Source organism: Trichoplax adhaerens, genomic scaffold (genome assembly GCF_000150275.1).
Source record: "Trichoplax adhaerens TRIADscaffold_4 genomic scaffold, whole genome shotgun sequence".
Lineage (NCBI taxonomy): Eukaryota > Metazoa > Placozoa > Uniplacotomia > Trichoplacea > Trichoplacidae > Trichoplax > Trichoplax adhaerens.
The window spans coordinates 7,197,506-7,216,053 of NW_002060946.1; the positions used below are offsets into that span (position 1 = coordinate 7,197,506).

General features: G+C 33.6%; 2 protein-coding genes across 2 annotated transcripts; one reads left to right on the forward strand and one right to left on the reverse strand.

Moving 5' to 3' along the window:
- Nucleotides 1-3,528: 3,528 nt before the first annotated feature.
- Nucleotides 3,529-9,457, forward strand: TRIADDRAFT_56001 (uncharacterized protein; the record flags this gene model as incomplete). Its single annotated transcript, XM_002111663.1, has 13 exons — nucleotides 3,529-3,719; nucleotides 4,086-4,816; nucleotides 5,219-5,749; nucleotides 5,863-6,505; nucleotides 6,740-6,849; nucleotides 7,126-7,205; nucleotides 7,300-7,336; nucleotides 7,478-7,635; nucleotides 7,744-8,284; nucleotides 8,375-8,637; nucleotides 8,763-8,924; nucleotides 9,077-9,260; nucleotides 9,393-9,457. 13 exons carry the CDS (start codon nucleotides 3,529-3,531, stop codon nucleotides 9,455-9,457), a joined length of 3,696 nt encoding a protein of 1,231 aa, XP_002111699.1.
- A 648-nt stretch (nucleotides 9,458-10,105) lies between these two features.
- Nucleotides 10,106-13,201, reverse strand: TRIADDRAFT_56002 (uncharacterized protein; the record flags this gene model as incomplete). Its single annotated transcript, XM_002112167.1, has 5 exons — nucleotides 10,106-10,195; nucleotides 11,313-11,414; nucleotides 12,054-12,118; nucleotides 12,339-12,377; nucleotides 13,111-13,201. The coding sequence occupies 5 exons, from the start codon at nucleotides 13,199-13,201 to the stop codon at nucleotides 10,106-10,108; spliced, it is 387 nt and encodes a 128-aa protein (XP_002112203.1).
- Nucleotides 13,202-18,548: the final 5,347 nt, after the last annotated feature.

Sequence of the window (18,548 nt, forward strand, 5' to 3'; positions counted from 1 at the left end):
CTACTGTACAGTACTGAATTAACAGCTAGGATCAACTAGTTAATACCTATTAATCTAGAAGAGGCACATTTTGAAGTTGAGATAATATTGAGTAACTACGAGTGTGACTGTTTGTTTCCAATACCATCATGAATCGCTTCACGCTGAGAGTAAAATGGTTTTACACTTGTACTTGTGATGTTTGGCTTCCTTTGCTATTCCCTACTGTACTGTATACTCGGTGTATATCAGTGCACTGTACACTGCAGAGTATTAAAGAAGGAAAATTATACGTACAGTACAATGTGATCCGTTTTCTTCGTTTTCTTGAATAGTAACAACTAAAATAAATAAAAAAAAAAGGCATCAAAAATGCCAATCCTTATGGGCTTTACCTATATTGTACTGTACATACAGTACTGTATTGCACACTGTACTGTACACTAGGTCGCTTATTGTACTGTACAGTATGCGGTATCTCGTACCAGTCATACAGTACAATATGTGCAGTTGTACGCTTCGTGTCATGACATTTGGCCAATGCAGTACTGTACCGTACAGTACTGTATTGGGACACTGTGCAGTAATTATTATTAAATAATATAATTAATTAATTAATCAATGTGAACACGGACGTGCAGACTTCAGACATGTAGCTGTATACTACTGCCGACTCGTACGAAACATCACATTAATTCTTTGCCGTAGAAATAGAGTACAGTACATGTACTCATGTTAGTGACATGAACATTTGGTTGTTAATCCATCTAAAATCACCTGAACCTTTCAACATTTCGTTAGCCGGGCAACGGAGTTTTTGCCGTTTCTAATAAGTAACGTAAGTCGACGCTTCTTATTGCCCTTAAATAAATGGTTCAAGTTATTCCAACCTTATGACCAAGTAAGAAAAATCGTATGATTGGTACAGTAGATCTGTAGATCCGCAAGCGGACTTATAGTACTGTACAGTACTGTACTTAAATGTCATACGATATTGTTTTTTTTTCCCTAGTAAATGGAGTGAATTTACTGTACTGTGTATAGGAATATCCTTTGACTATTTTAATGAAGAAGGATAAAGCTCATAACTATATATACTGCTATGTAGATATCACTATTAGAGTATGATCCGAGTAGAGTAAAAATAAAAGAGAAATCGTACAGCTCACAGTTGTAGCTGAAGTAATTTTTTTTTTTTTTTCATCGTTACGTTTGGGTAATGATAAAAAAAAAAGTTGTATAAATAACAATGTACTACAGTACATACTGTACAGTACAATACATACAGTACTACAGTGCACAGTACTGTAGTAGGTGCTTGTATTATGCTTCAATCATGGGTGCAGTGTAATGCTTGTAACCTGTAAAGTGGAGACTGGCTGATTACAGTACTGTACGTACAGTATACTCTACAGTTGCGCACGGTAACAAAAAAGAAAGAAAATGTCATTAAACTATTACAGTAAACTTCATTGCTTTTGACTCAGTCAAAAGCAATGAAAAATAACATTCGGATTCGGTACAGAAATCCAGAATCTACAGGATGACCCAGGAAAACTCGTAGATCGCTTGCTTAAATTACTTAGCACTAATGATGAGTAAAGACTTTCTCTATATTACTGTATTGCGACTAATTTGCGACTGAGTGGAAATTGAAAATACCGTAACGTACTGTAATGGAATAATTTATTCCTGCCAACCGATAGCGAATCGCCTGGAGAGATTATTTCGTCATGACGCTTTTTCGGGTTGTCACCTTTCTTTTATTACAACTACTATGAAAGTATGAATAAAGGTGAATTCTGCACATTGGCATCTTTTTATATTCACATAATTACTGTAAACTCACTAGCAGGATGGCTTTCTGGTGAATTCCCTTGTTTGAAATCAGTTGTCGATGAAAGCTAATAATTATACGTAATTGATGAGTAATTTTGAACTATGCTACAGAATACGATGTAGACTTCTGCAGTACAATATGTTACGTACTATGCTATTGTAACCAATCAATGTTTAGCTAACGTTTGTTTAGAAGCGATTTCTAAACGGAAAGTATGTACAGTACTGCAGAAGAGCACTGCCAGAGTTATGATCGAGATAGTAGCAGACCTCACTCGAGTTAATATGGTTCAAGTCCTTAAAACTTAGGAAATGAGAGATAAATCCAGATCAATTTACCTAGTTATATCATTCAAGATGAAAATTTGAAAGTTTTTATACGTGTATACGTGCATATATATACTGCACAATATTTTGTAGTAATATACGTGCATACTGAATGCTAATAATAAGAAGAATAAAATAGAATTATACTAAAATTGCAGAAACACATCAAGCGCATGACGTATTCGTATCATTTTTCTTCTGAGTATAATAATGAGTATTAGTTTAATTTTGGACTACGTATTGTAGCACTGCTCTTTAATTACATTACAGTACAACATAACAACGCTTTGGAACTAGACAAATATTGTACTGTAGGTACTTTATTCGATGAAATAGTACAATTATAATGTAGGCCTCTTGAGTCATGACCTGTATAGTGCAAAAAATTAAAATCACATGCTTTGTAGTGTAGTCATGCACTGTATAATATATCGATATTTTTGTTGATATCCACCGTATAGAACATTCAACATTTTAATATCGTTAAGTACAGCACTGTATCACACGTTTTCTCGGTCTTTCGGTATCAGTTCAACAATAAGATAAGATAAATTGTTCCCATCGATAAATGCTGATCCATTTCTAATCTTAGCTATTTATCGCATTCTGGATGATTCCGAGTATATATACTGTAGGTTACAAAACAAAACTTACAGTATTGTTGTTATTAAGCGTAATATTAATTTACTTGCCCATAGTTTTTAAAGAAGGTGGTCAAAGATAATGAAGACTATGCCTAGGTTTTGTGATTGAGTTGGAAGGAAACTGAAATTAATTATTTACTCTATGAACAAAACAAAAATAATAATGCCGTGATATCGATGAGATACTAATCCATTTTTTCATCGCTTTTTATTCAATATTTTTTAATTTTCTTCCATCGTTACGCTTTTTATAACTTGCACAACGGGGGCATTTGCGAAATTTGATGTAAAATAATTAGACACATAATGACGATATTGGCGACAATATCCTAAGAACCACTAAGTGATATTTAGATTATAGATACCTTAAACATGATCATTGAGTTAAGACTCCTGCGTATACGCAGTTAGAGAGACAAACAATTTCGGTTTCCCATTCGAACGATTTTTATAGTGTACATAAATAAAATTTCGTATTAGAAATTGTTATTACTAAAACACTTTGAAATTGTACAGCATTGCAAATGTATGCTAATAATTTTTGTAACAACATAGCATCATAATTTATAAGGTTGAACTTAATAGAATGTGTTACGTGTGTAATGCCACTACAGTAAACGTTTTCGACCAAATTTGAAATAAAAACTAATCAATATTTTTTATGATTTTTATTTTTCAAGGCTGCAAATTACACGAACAAAATTAATTTTATCTACTGATTGTACTGGTAATATTGGGAATGAGTCGTAGTCAAGGGCATTTACTGCATCATCGTCATGGTGGCGGATATCGTATATTTTCGTCAACCTCGGATAGGATAGAACCTCAATGTGATACAGCTAGAGCAAATGGGTCATCACATGAGAATAGTATTTCTACTGTCAATGGCCAAGATGGTCACATAAAAGATGAAGTAAATAAAGCTGGAAGGTAAACGAATAGTTACTGCTCATTGACTTAAAACAGGTCTGGTTTCTAGGCAAAGAATAGACTAGAATCATAGGATCATCCCTGATTATAATTTAGTTAATGTTCGTAACGTAACTGTATAATAAAAATCGTGCCTAATTGTAACAAAAGAATATAGAAAAAATTAAGAGATTATGTCGTAGACCGCTCTTAGTTGTCATTGAAGTGCAGTACAAATCAGTCCATTATATACTGTACTAAGCAGTATAAAGTAAATTTTTCACATTTAAAACGAATTATGATTTTTACAAGATGTTTAATTATATCATTCTAAATATGTAGTATTTTAAACTTTTATTTGTATTTTTTGATATTCGGCTGTAATAGTAGAAATCTTCCTAGCTCAAGGCCAACAACAATACAACATCAGATACATCCCGATCATCAAATTACTAGTAATACTGACGATACAATTGCAAATGGTAACTGCAAAGAGCACCAGGCTAACTTTACACAGGAGCGAGCGCCATTTTATGATTCTGAAAACAAAGGTAGATCAGGCAGTAAGAATCAATTGGCGTTACCGCGAGAACTATATAAAGCAGAAAGTATTTCGCCTACACGTAGTATAACACCTGGGGGTGATTCAGGCATTGAAAAGACGCCTACAATTGCGTCACCTAAACGTGTTAGATATTCGCCATCACCGTTGGCCGATAGAATGCCACAATCTAAATCGATACAACTTTCACAGCGAGGTAATAAACGACATCAACGCTGCTTCAGTGAAAAAACTAGCTATAATAATACTTTAACTTCAAGTTTGAAGAAAAGTAGAGTCATATCACCATCTTCATCGTTACGCCGTGATAATGCCTTAAGTGGACAAAAGGTGCTTGCTCGACGTGATCGTTATTACTACATGGCTACCGTAAAAGAAAGTTACAGCGACCGTATTGGAATGAAAGAGGTCGTAACAGTGATATTTGATCATAATCAGTTAGAAACTACTTTTCTCGATCCTTGGAAAGGGAAAAAAATTGATTTAATATCAAGCTCAGTGCCTTCTGTTGATTTTGTTAATGTCGATAGCCGTGTCTGTATTCAGCCAATTGAAGGTAGTGTTACCTACTGTATTGGTACAGTAACAAGTATCAAAGGAAATTCATATGAAGTTGTCCTAGATGATGTAGGTGAAACTTTAAGTAATGGCTGCCGGGTTAAAACTGTTTGGAAGAAATGTTCTGATTTACGTCTATTACGTCGACCTGGCGATATTGCTGCTGCAACTCATTATCAACGATCTATAACAAAACGAGATAGTGGCAGCTATGATGATGATGATGATGATACTTTCGACAGTGATGAAAATAACGGAATGGATGAAGATGACAACAACAACGATGATGATGAGCAAACTGATAGCGCCCCATCTGAGGATGAGTTGAAAGAATGGCAGTGTTATAGTGTCCAAGGTAATGAACAAATTAGACCGCATTCTGTAATACCTGGCTCTGAAGATCGCTGTGTTATTACGCCAAGTCCTACTCATACTAATGATGATGCTGATTTGAGTGGCAGTAATGGAAGCATTACTGGTGGCAGTCGGCTGAATAAGCGAGCTCAATCTACTGGTGGGGTCCAATATAAAAAAGGGGATGTCGTCATTACGCCTATGGGTGTCAGAAAAAAATTCAATGGCAAGCAATGGCGACGACTATGTTCGAAAGAAGGTTGCTATAAAGAATCGCAACGTCGTGGTTATTGTTCAAGGCACTTGACGCAGCATGGTGATAGCATTAAAGGTGCATCAAAGAAAGATCTTTTTAGTGATTCTACTCAACGTCCTTCATCAGCTAACGATGGCAATTCGATTACTGATGCAAGCAGTACTGGCGATCGGGCAGCTAGTGATGATGATTTTAGCGAAATGAACGATACCGAAGCTGCTAGTTTGTTATTATCATTAAGTAATTCTCGTTGTACAACACCTTTTGAATCACCGCTATCGTCGGCTAAATCGACATCTCATTTTCCTTTTCCACCTTCAAGTGTAAGCCCAAATACATCTGTCACCCCATTCTCAAACACTTGGCAGAATATTGTGAAAAAAAATAATAAACAAATAATACCAGTGGTCATAATACCAATTCTGGAAACTCAGCTAGTAACAACTCTAATAGCATTAATTATGATAGAAATAACAGTACATCAAGACCATCATCTGCTGTTGAATTATTAACACCGCCACCCTCAGCTGGTCAACGAATTACATTATCCGCTCCAACAACACCGATAGCTACAATTAATTCTAGCAAAAGTGAATTAAGCAATTCATCGTTGCTAAATCAAAATCGCCATGAAAAGAGACAATTTTATCGACCCGTAAATCAATCGCCCCTTCCCGATCATCAAGATAATATCAAAGATCATCAAGTTGTTTATAAAGTTAATTACAATTCGAACGCATCCTCTCCGCGTGGTAAAAAGAGGAAATGTGATGAAGATGGGAAGAATGTAATAACCAATTCACGACATGGCACTCCATCAACGGTATCCGCAAGCCAATCCATAAATAAAGATGTTAATTATATTCGCATTGGGCGATATTCTAGTAATCCTCAGGAACATTCGGAAGAGCATATTTCACAATCTAATACTGTAAATTTTCGTCAATTCTGCAATAAGGAACATCCGAAAACTACTCAACAATCTATAGCTGTGGTGGATAGTAAACTTACTAATGATACTCAAACTAGTTTACCTACTGTGGAAGACTCTTCGAAAGAACATAGGATAAGTGTTAGGTATACCGAATTGAATGTGTTAGTTTTAGTGATAGTTTATCGAACTCCGATGGCGTTTTTCTATAAGAATGAAATCGGATTTAGTTGAATTTGCTTATGAGATATACTGTTATAATATAATATAGATACTGTAATTTGTTCGTTATGGGTATTGCAGAATTATTTTAGTAATTGGTATTTGCTATGAAAATTAAAATGGACTACAACCGTTGTTTGCAAAAATTCACATTTTAGTCATAATCCACCTGAAAGATCCATGAAAGCAACTACTGAGTCTTCTGTTAGCACTGACCATGGAAATAATTACTCACGTAATGTAGTACCCACTTCTTATGACAAGGAAGGTAAATTTTTGGCTACAAACATTTTTAGTGTGTGATTATATTTAAAACGATAATATGTTTTGTGTTGTCGTAATAATAGTAAAAACATCTATTATAAGAAATAGTTTATATTTTAAGCTTTATGCTATTCTATTCGCCAATTAGTTTTGTATTAGTTTACTGATGCACGCGTATAAGAATGCTTTACGCATAGACTATGATGTTGTAATGTCAACTATAGGAGTTAAACGTTACTGCTTTTGCCTTTTATTACACTTATATTCGGTTTCGTTCCAGGTACTGCTTCGAAAGATGTCATAGCTACTTTAAAGAACCTCTTAACAAGGCCATCCAGAAATTCATTATCTCGCAAAAAGGTAAAAGTGCAGAACTTACTCATTATCACTAATATTAGGGATTATACTGTACATACCGTAATTTGTAATATTGAATTTTTACTATTGTTAAAAGAATTCTGACGTTGATTTCAATGGTCAAGTTAAAGTTGGTAAGTAGAGTACTTACTAAAATACCTATAATATCCAGGACGCAATAGTAACCGTTATGATTTTCTTGTTGTAATAATTTGTTACTGTATTTTACGTATTACACCGAATTGACTTCTTTTCACCCTTTTATATCATCATAGCTCCAAAGCAGCTTCATATTCAGCACCATGGTTTACATCATGATAAAGAATCAGCATTTACAAAATTAGGACAAATAAGCACCGATAACATTCCTTCGAAGAATTCATCGTCTGTCACTCGTCAGCCTTCAAAAGTAGTTAACGAACCGACACCTGAGGTCAGTAATTTTGTTATACTAAAATTAATAGGAATGTAAACGACGATTTCGAACATCTCTGATATTATTACGATCACATAATATATCCGTTGACAACTATTTTAATAGAATGGTAAGAATAGCAATAACCATGGCGATAATGTATCACGCACGGTGGAAACTCAGACATGCGATGAAGACTTTACTTTATCCTGTAAAAGTCAAGATGTTGCCAAAATTCGTGAAATTTCCGAGCATCATAGCGAAGAAAAAACTCATAAAGAATTATTTGAAATTGACTTGAAATGTTCCGAACATGAAGATGACGACGAAGATGACGAAGTCGGTGATATTATGGAAGGCAAAACTAACAATCATCGCTCAGCGATGCAATCTGAGTTCATTCCCATAAATGTTTGTCGTGATGATAACGAAAATCGCAGTAGCAATGCGGTTTCTGTTGCTGCTATAGCGGTACGCCCAAAAGTGGCTGAAAAAACGATTTCAAGCGAAGAGCATCATACTGTTATATCACAAATGCAAACGCCTACGTCATCACAACAAGCCAATAGCGATATATCTAAAGCTAATTCTAAATCTCCTTCTTGCGAAACTAAAGATGCTTCACGTAGCAAAGAAGGAAAGTCCAGTGCATCTAATTCCAGTTCTGGTTAAGTTTTAAATTATATCAACAAATTGAGTTCTTTCTATCTTTAAGATGAGTCATATGATAACGATATTTCCTTTCTAATCTTATTAGATATAAGACCTAAAGTTGCTACGGCACCAACTAACCCGGAGCAAGGAAGTGCATTATCAGCATATTCTTACTTCTATAATGGCCAGCCAGTTGTGAATCCGTCTTGTCAGAATAAATTGATAGATTGTAGAATACCAGGGGGTAATTTAGCCACTATTATGCCATCATGCAATCAAGTTGGTCATGGTTGGGAAAATAGTGCTATACCTAGTGTAATGCTAGGCCAGCAATTTCCGTTCGCTAATGCAGAGTTTCTGAAACACGTACGCAATCTTTAGTCTAATCTTTACATATTTATAATCTATTGAATAATACCGTAAGATCGTACTTATATACCCTGTGATGTTATTTTAAAGATATCTTACTAATTGCTTCGATACTTCCTCAGGCGACTCTCCCTGTCCACTTACCTGTCAACCAACAGCTATGTCAACTTCCTGGCTATGTGTTGCCAACTTTTACGGGTAGCACACCATATTTGGCATCGATGGATGCTGATAAATTGGACTATAGTAAATTATTAAAGGCTTCTGATGGTCAATATACTCTGGTAGATTGATAACTGTATAGTTATAACGACTTTCTTATCGATTTATAATAATGTTTGACTTTATCACAGTGTAACATTTAGTACACTAGTTACATCAATACGGTACGTTTTTATTATTAACATTTTAATTTCTTTGAATGTTTTACATTTAGAATCTGCAGCCAAACGGTTTAGTTGCAACAACACCAACCGTAAGCAGTCCAGATTGTAATACTTACAATCGCCTTTATAGAGCCCCGTCATGTTATTCCTCAGGTGTCAGAGAATCTCCAGACGCAAATATATGGCCTGGGGACAGGATTTCACAAAATCGTTCATCTCGAAGTTCTAATCAAGGTAATGAAGCTGAATGTATTAATATAATATGCAAAATATACCTAATTATAATTATCATTCGTTTACGAAAAAATTTAGATTTGATAAATTGTTGATTTGGTTAAGCTCTAACGTAAATTTTGATACTTTTAGATGAGAAAGTAGGTCATCGAAAGACGGAAAAAAGTAGGAGCATCCCAGAATCTAAAAGTCGTTGAAATTTTTACTTACAAGTAATCATGCCGTAATACATTAATTAAATAAATTATATCTGCAGCATCGTTGAAGCTAATAAAAAAGTATTGTAGTAAGTTATAAATATGTATGCTCGATGGTAGGTTTCTACTATAATACGTCTCATCTAGAGATAATTTTGAATATGTAGATTATGCTTGTTATATTGTACCGCTCTTATATGTGACATACAAGTATATGTGGTATATCTGTAGTGGACATGTCAACAACTTGATTGTGTATATGAACTCTTAAAGCGATAACATTTGCCGTCTATATATGTTACAGTAAAACTGTTATTTATAAGTATATCTCTCTCTATATATAGCAGTATGACAATGCATATATATATAAATACCTACATATAACTATAGCGTGTGTACGTTTATGGTACACGTAGCTCCGAAGATTGTGATATTATAACAATAATAATTTATACTGTTAGAACAGAAATGTAATTTCCTCTCCATAAAAATTATTATTGACTGTATTTTGTAGAATAATAAGTTTGATATATATGGAAATAAGATCACTTTTTATTGGCCATCTTAAATTAATGTTGCCTTTTTTGTTTATTAATACCTCTGTCTGCTTTTAGTACATAAACGTGGTCTATTGAATTGTCGATCGGATTACGTTTTACTTTGTAACGAGATATTACTGAAATCGTGATATTTCTTATTCTTTGGGCTACCAAGGTCTAAAGCTTGTTGTGGTCTTATCTCTACAAATTAATAATAGAATTATATACTATATGTTTGTCGGGATGTTTTACATCTGCTCTTTTTAGCGATGTAGTGATTATGTTAACTATTGCAACATATGCAGTTGCTATCTGAACTATTAATTATACTTCATTTTAATGTCATCATTATTAATTATTATCTGTACGCGAAAAAATATTTAATTTACGTTTATGATAGACAATTATGTACAAAAATAATAGCTAACAAATTTATAGTGGTTCTTGCCTAAATGCATAAAGGTTTAGAACTTGAAAAAGCTGGAGAGAAAGGAAATAAATATCGCGCAAGATGTGACTAAGTTGTGAACTTGGGTTACTGTTTTGATAGTAGATTAGAATTATGAAATAGAATGGGTTCCCTTAAAGGTTTCGTAATACAATCGTTTAGTTCCCATAATAAATGATGGGCGTTATAACTCACGCCAAAGATGGTCTTGCAGTATTGCCTATGATAAAATTCAACTTCTTGGCAACTTTATGCTAAGAATATAGTTATTACTGTAGTATTTTCAGTAGCAGCGATATGTAAATGTAGGAGTCGTATTTTTCTTATTTATTAGAATTACCGTTTGCATCATCAATGCTATCGAGTAGTTTTTACATAGTTTTTAGCATAAACGCTTATCATAACGTGATCTCATTAGCAGATTAAAATAAAACTACGCAAATTTTAACTTTAATTAACATCAGTTATCCATAGATGCGAATTAGTAAATTCATCTAGATATTTTGCTATAACAGAATTCAGTTCACACGCAGCTGTTTACAATTTAGTACCAGAAAAGTATGAGGTGCAATGTGATCATAAATTTAAACTTGATTGTTGGTAAATGCCAAATACCAATTCATATATTTTCCTTTAATTTACGTAATTACATGAGCTCCGATTTAAATTAAAGAAAAATGATAGTTCTTTAGCCGCAATACATACCATACAACACAACATTTGAGTATCTACACTGTACAAAAATTTCGGCACTATATTCAAACAATGCAAGTTTGTTTAACTTGAAGCTCATGTTGCGAAAATGAATTTAATGTCATCATAATAATTCTCATTTCTTTGCGTTTGTAAAACTGATCCTTGGTTATACCGTTGACTTCTCTTGATTTATTGGCAAGCGAGTTAGCAAATCTTCTGATGTAACGATAGGCGGATTGATCTTTAAAGCTTTATGGGAAACGTACGGCTTTAGCTATATTAAAGGAATCAATGACAACATTAAGTTAATAATGAAAAATGGAGCGTTTTAGCATTGTCGTTATAAAGTTGAGACATGAATAATGTTATGTTGCACACAGCTGCAAATTATGTGGTTCACAGTGAATTCGTTTGCGATTGTAAGTAATGTTTCATTAGAGATATTAATTTACGAATCAATAACTATCAAGTTCAGAAAGGAAATATAAGCGTTGTTATTTGTATGCAATGCATTTAAATTATCTGTAAAAGTCATCTACTGTACAGTGATGTAAAAATTTTAAACGATTTAGTAATTCTCGGAGCATCGTTACACAATTATAACTGTAATTTTTTATTACATCGTGCAATTAATTTAAAACTTTGGATGATTATACATAAGTACTACTAATTCGAATTTCATATCGTGTAACTAGAGTGACAAAATGAGTTTTTAAGATTATGAGGAATTGACATGTTCAATTGTGTTAAATATGTTAAATGTGCAATTTCGCTGGTATGACATATCGTAGTCGGAATCTTTGGATTATTGAGGAATGTCAAAGAGCATGGAGATCAGAACATGAATAGGATAGGTTGCAGTCAAAGTTTACGTACTAAGGTAGATAAATACTTTATAAATGTTAATACCAACCTCAAAGTCGGTCAAATCAGGCACCATTAATTCCGGAATCTTATGTGGTTGCACTACAAATCCACCTACAAACAAACGTGTACGTATATTACCTTAAGTAGTGAAAATGATACTGTATATAAGCCATTAAGCTATACTATCATTATCGACTTGATCGAAGTTGCTCCTGTATATATACTAACAGATTATCAACCCACTATAACTTTTACAGACTTGAAGAAAATGATGATAGCAACGGCTTGATTACCGTATGCAGTGGGTAATAAATTGAGTATCATTTCTAACCTCTTTTTGTCTTTGTCCCGCTGGACTTAGCCCCTCTTCCTATTAGTTTAAAGTTAAATGACGTTATTTATGGCCTAGATCTATACATCATATATATATTTTACTTAGTAACAGGCTATAAAAATAATAAATTAGTAACAAAACAAGACTTTAAAATGTAAGTCAGACGTAAAGTAACGTGGGCCTAGGCTACGTTGATTGCTTTCCTAGACGAAGACTCTATGAGCTATTCAATCGCGTTTACAGTACCATGCGAAAACGACGGATAATGTGGTCAATACTATAAACTTAATACCATAGTAAAGTTACAACCTTATAACAATCAGAAGCACATTTATCGTATCCAAATTATGGAAAGTAGATTATCCAAAAGCAATATGAACTAATTCTTGTAATAAATCGATTAGGATTTTATCGCAAGCTCTCACAACGATGACTATCCATGACAATCAATCTAATCAGCTGCAATGGAGTCCATCCATGCTAAGATATTTCTATCGTTGCCAACACATCTCATCCGTCGTTATCGCTATCATCGAAGTGTACAGTATAACCATTCTATGATACATTTGCGACTCAATAAAGTGGTTTAGCAGTAATTGTCCTATAACACAAATTTAATTTCTACTGTAAATTCGACTAAACTGCGAACTGGAGCAAAGTCGTATGGCACTCTTATCCGACTTCATACTTCATTTGCCTTTGATTTTGCCATTATGTAAGAAATTAAGCCTGTAGAAACGCCACTTCCATCACAATAAAAGCACAATACCTTTATAGAAGTTTTTATTGCCACGCTTGGAAGTCATGCCTCTCTCGGCACCACGCAGGAATCCGCGTACAACAGCCTGTAAGATCGACATTTTGAATCCTGTTGGCGAAAGAGAAGCGTCTGGCATACAGTGTACAGTAGGCCTTGCACAGTCTTTAGTACAGTTTGTATTGTACAGTACCGTAATGTGTACTGTGTACTGTACATTGTACTGTACAAGCATCTCACTACGCCAGACAGACGGACTTTTCTTACAAAATGAGGCCGTCAATATCGAAAAATGGTTACTTTGAATAGTTTCCTTGTCTAAATCACTGGTACTAATTTAAATCACATCAACGATCTTATACAACTGTTTTTAAGCAGAACTTAGTAACAGATAATATAAGAAGATTCTATGTAATATGACTTAATTTAGAAAAAATCAGTCAATTTAAAATCGATCATCCCCATACTTAAGTGCTGTCATAACCAGTTGTTTGGCACAATATTTTAACGCGATGAGTCCAATAATGTATCTATCCAAGAGAGATCAATCCTGATCTTCTTCCAGTAGTACGTGATACAATATACTGGCATGGACTACTAGGAAAATACAGGTATATTTCTAGAATTGACTGTGAATTAGAGCTTATTACTATGGCAGGGGACTAAATTCAAGAAAAAGTCTTGCGAATTTTTCTCTCCCTTCTCAAAGCAACACAATAACGCTGTCATGTCAAATAATTCAGGAGGCAGAAAGGATGAAGTGAAGAGTAGACTACAAGCAATAAAAACTACAGTAACTCAGGCTATAGTGTATATGCACAACGCATTATCCCAGTAGTGAAACGAAATCCTAGTATGCAGTATTGGAATCGACACGAAGCTAGAGCAGTACATGTCAGATTGTGAACAAGTGATGCACTTTATCATTGATTACATTACTAGGTTATTGGATATTCAAGTTATTTTGGCGCTGCATAAAAAGTTGACATTAAATAATGAACAATTTATAATTTGTTAGCCTATAATTGCACAGTCAGGGACTATCAGTGATACATGTACATATTATACTCGTATATATGAAGTCTTTTATACGAGCATCTACTTTCAGGGTTATGGAGAGGCAGCTCGCTTTTTCTGAAATTTCATTACATTTTCCATCAGAGGTCACTGATTCAGGCCTCTGCAAAACAAATTATTTTTATTATATTACAGTAGAAAGGTTAATATTACAATCTACGTTTATATTAAAATTATGCCCTTATTTAGCTGTAGGCTTCGGCATGTTTAACATATGTATATATCCTACCCTTAGCCAATAAGCATATACATCACAAAGTATGCTCTTGAATCATCTTCTGGGCATGATTCCATTTTAATTGCTTACAGAGCGGCTTTATAAGTCAGACCGGAGTCATATGTCAAACTGTCTGAACATGGAAATGCACGCTTATTATTATCATATTATAGTCATTACTAAAAATTACTAAAATAGTTTTGGAAGGGATTTGCTGATGACTTCGCTCAGTTACGAGTATTACGCTAATAAAATAGGAGATTTATTTCTTGCGCAAAGTTTTCGTGATTCATATCACTATCGATTTAAGATTTAATATACTAAAAATACAGGAAATTTGAATTTTATTGCAATTTACTGCTTATCTCAGCTATATTTAAATGCAGTAAATCCTAAATAAAAAGTGATTTCTAGTAAGCCTACTAGGAGAAGTGTATCAAAGTCCCTCGTACCAACGTTAACAACTAAGAGTGGAAACACAACGGAACCGTGAGCGCTGGCTTGGAAGCTGACGAGCTCAACTAATCTATTATTAATTATTATTTTATTATTTAAACAGTATGTCTTGATAAAGCAAGAGTTGATAAGGCTAGTATGATGAAACGGCAAATATACAGTATAGTATGTGCTATGTAAGGCCGTAGCTGATAGCCATATTAATTAATGTTATTAAGCAATGCACTAATGTGATTGATGACTCCTATGTAGAGGAGCGATTAGTGATAATTTGTATAAGTTGTATAGAATTAAAATTGTTATCGTGGAGGCTAAGTTGATTAGCCGGTTTATCTTACCATTTTCGACTGTTATTATGATGGGAAGATATTGGAATTCTTCACCGACGGACGACACACGGATGTTGATAAACTTAACTGTTATAAGTCAATTTATACGGTGTTGACTATTTTGTGTTACATTAGGGATTTGCTCGATTTTAACAACTCAGAATTTTGAGTTGGCGGATTACCAACCTAAGGCTAATAACCCGTATACTACAATTAGTTATACGCGTCAGGCACTGTTCAATTTTTTTACCCCCCCCCCCAAAAAAAAAAAAATTTGAGAAGTCGCTGTACGCGTAAGCCTACTTAGGCACGGTATTAACAGGAATGAATTGATTTATTTTTTGTTACAGATTAGCAGGAGTGTCGCGAATGTACAAACTTCACTAGAAACTGGCTAAGCAAGCTGTATGGCATGTTGATGGCGTACGAAGAAGAGGGGGAAAATTCGCTTCCATACAATTTATACTGCTACAATATTCTAACACAAATAGTATATCGCAACGTATTCTTTAAACAAACAGCCTTCGTATACGTAGAACGCAAAATCTGTATAACAATATCATACTACAGCAATATAATTGGCACTATTACTCATTATTAACGACAGAGATTATAAGAAATAGCTGGCATATTGATGCTAACTGATAAACAACGAAGAATGGAAGAATATAATTAATTAATAATTATAATATTATAACAATTGCTTAATATGGTCAAATATAATATGCTAATGGTAAATACCAGTTTTGTACATTTTGATTTTAAAAGCCATTACTTACGGACACACTTGTAATGAACAACTGTAGAAGATTATTTGGCCAATGATCAGCTAGCTATCAGTTTGTTTTTTAAGAGATATTACACTCATGCATCTGTAATTTCACATCTAAACGATCGATATTGGAGCTAATTACTCCCATGGTAATGGTATAATATCAATGATATCCAACACTTCAATAGGACCATTAAATGGAATATAGTACGGATAGCGTTACAGTATTAATATGCTGTTTTTTTCTTTTATGTGATGCGGAATCAATAATGATCGCTAGCTTGGGAAATTTATATTCATATCCTTATTGTACTCAGTTATAATTAATAAAACTGTTACATTTTCATGATAACGTAACCTTTTTATCTTTATATAAGCGCTATCTAAAGTGTCTTTTTGTCAATTTTAATAATTTGCAAGATATTTTCCTGAAATATCGACTTGTGCTGTTTTTTATGGCAAATATAATCAAGATGATTTAATAGCATTGATAATATAATGCTGCACTCTCTATTAATATGGCTAGTCTAGAAACAACAAGAGAATGAGTCGCTTGGCCTACAGTAGTTAATTGTGGGTGTTTGTATGCTACTCTGCTGTGATAGCAGTATAAATTCGTTACCTTTGAAAACGTAACAAGCTTTTATCTTGTTTCTACAGTATAGTACCCGCGAATTTTATGGAAAAAATGCCAATTACAGCACAACACACAGTTTAATGATCACAGCTTAAATCAAGTAGTTGTCATCTGTATCGGTTACGATCAAAATATTTCAAGTTTAGCAGTCTCACTTTCTGACTTTACTATTTCTCAAGGTGTGATCTAATAGCTACATTATTGCTTCCATTCGATAGCAAATATCGCATATAGCTATGATTTTTTCCACTCTAATTGAGTTCACAAAATTAGCAAATGTAATGAAAATAAGTAATCTTTCTACTATTACTTTTGCAATTATAATGTAAGCGACAACCAATAATATAGTTACTATCATAAAGAGTGTAATCATTGTTAGTCAAAACGCATACTGTAGATTTTTTATTCATTTTAATTGCTATTAATTCATAGCATTTAGGATATTTTTATTGTCTGTTTACTGATTGAAATGGTACCGTGAAGAATCCATTGTTAGAAGTCTTTCATATAGAGGAAATGCAACAAAAGTTCAATATCCAATCTTCGTATAAAGTCGACACATTTAGAAAGACGTCATAACTTTTTTGTTTTACAGCTACTATTTTACGTCATTGACATATTGATTGATTACTTATAGAAGGTGCGGTTACGTCTTTTTGCGTCATTTAATTCTCTTCTTCGCTGTATCAAGATGGTCAATATGCTAGAATAAACAGATTAGCTAAATGTAAGTAAACGCTATTACACACGTATCAAGTAAAAGTAAGGAATGTGTTTATCGTAATACTACTTTATCATGTTAGTTTATCATAGTCTTATCAAACAAAGTATGTAGTCCGTATTTTAGTATTGTGCCATACTATTTCCAGCATATCTATATCACAGTGCAATCGTATGCAAACGTGTGTTGTCGTTGTTACCGTCGTCTGATCATTGCGGGATATCTTCCACAGTTATCGATTTAATAAATTATCTTAAACTAACGGACATTGTCCATTTTTGCGAGCTACTATAAACTACAGTTAAGTTTGCCTTAACTCTGTTGTAGATCATCAGTAGGTAAGCCGCTCATTTGGCAGGGATCGGCTAACTTCGTAACAGCTCTCTAATAATTTTAAAATGTTAGTTAATTTAAGGTATAATCTTATGCGTTTGTTGTGATAAAATACGATTACCTGCTAGGTATTGTAATAGCTGTCAGTGATATCGACAGGGTGGCTTTCTTATGTCGCTAATTAGCCAGATAAAATTATGATTATTGATTCACTCATTTGATGCTATATAGATATAGTAGATATGTTGTGGCAATATACGGTAGTATTACAAATTTTGACTTATGGTAAAGCATTTAAGAATACACTAGTAAAGTTACTATACTGCATTGCATGATAGAATCTTGCTTTATTTAATAATAATAATTTACCTCTTTTCTTATCGTAATCAATATATACGTCAATGCGGCAACTTTAAGTAGACACTATATAATGCTAAAATGTTAATAACTCTTTTCTAGATTGGGTGGATTACGGTCTGTAGTTTGATTGATTGGTCTTATTTTCGCGGTGTACAATTCTACCATCAAATACCATGATCGGTAAGAATCTATTTCAATATCGAATGATTTATTTGTTCACGTACTGGTGAAGGTTAATTTTATTACTGAATAAACCTACATACTGTACTATAGTGTTTTTTTTTTTTACGATACTGTAACGAATCTTGTCTATTTAAATTCATTCCACTCAAGATGAAGTTTGAATGCATTTCCATAACTGACTTAACGTAGGATCTACTTATAGCTTAGTCGCGTGTCAGGGATCAGATTAAAGATTACTATTTGAATCGTTACACTAACGATATTGCAACAGTTCACTTGGGGAAAAGGGTAAAGGACAATTTATACATATGGGCCATAAATCTTTATAATTTTTTTTGGAAAAGTACACACTGTATCGTAACAAA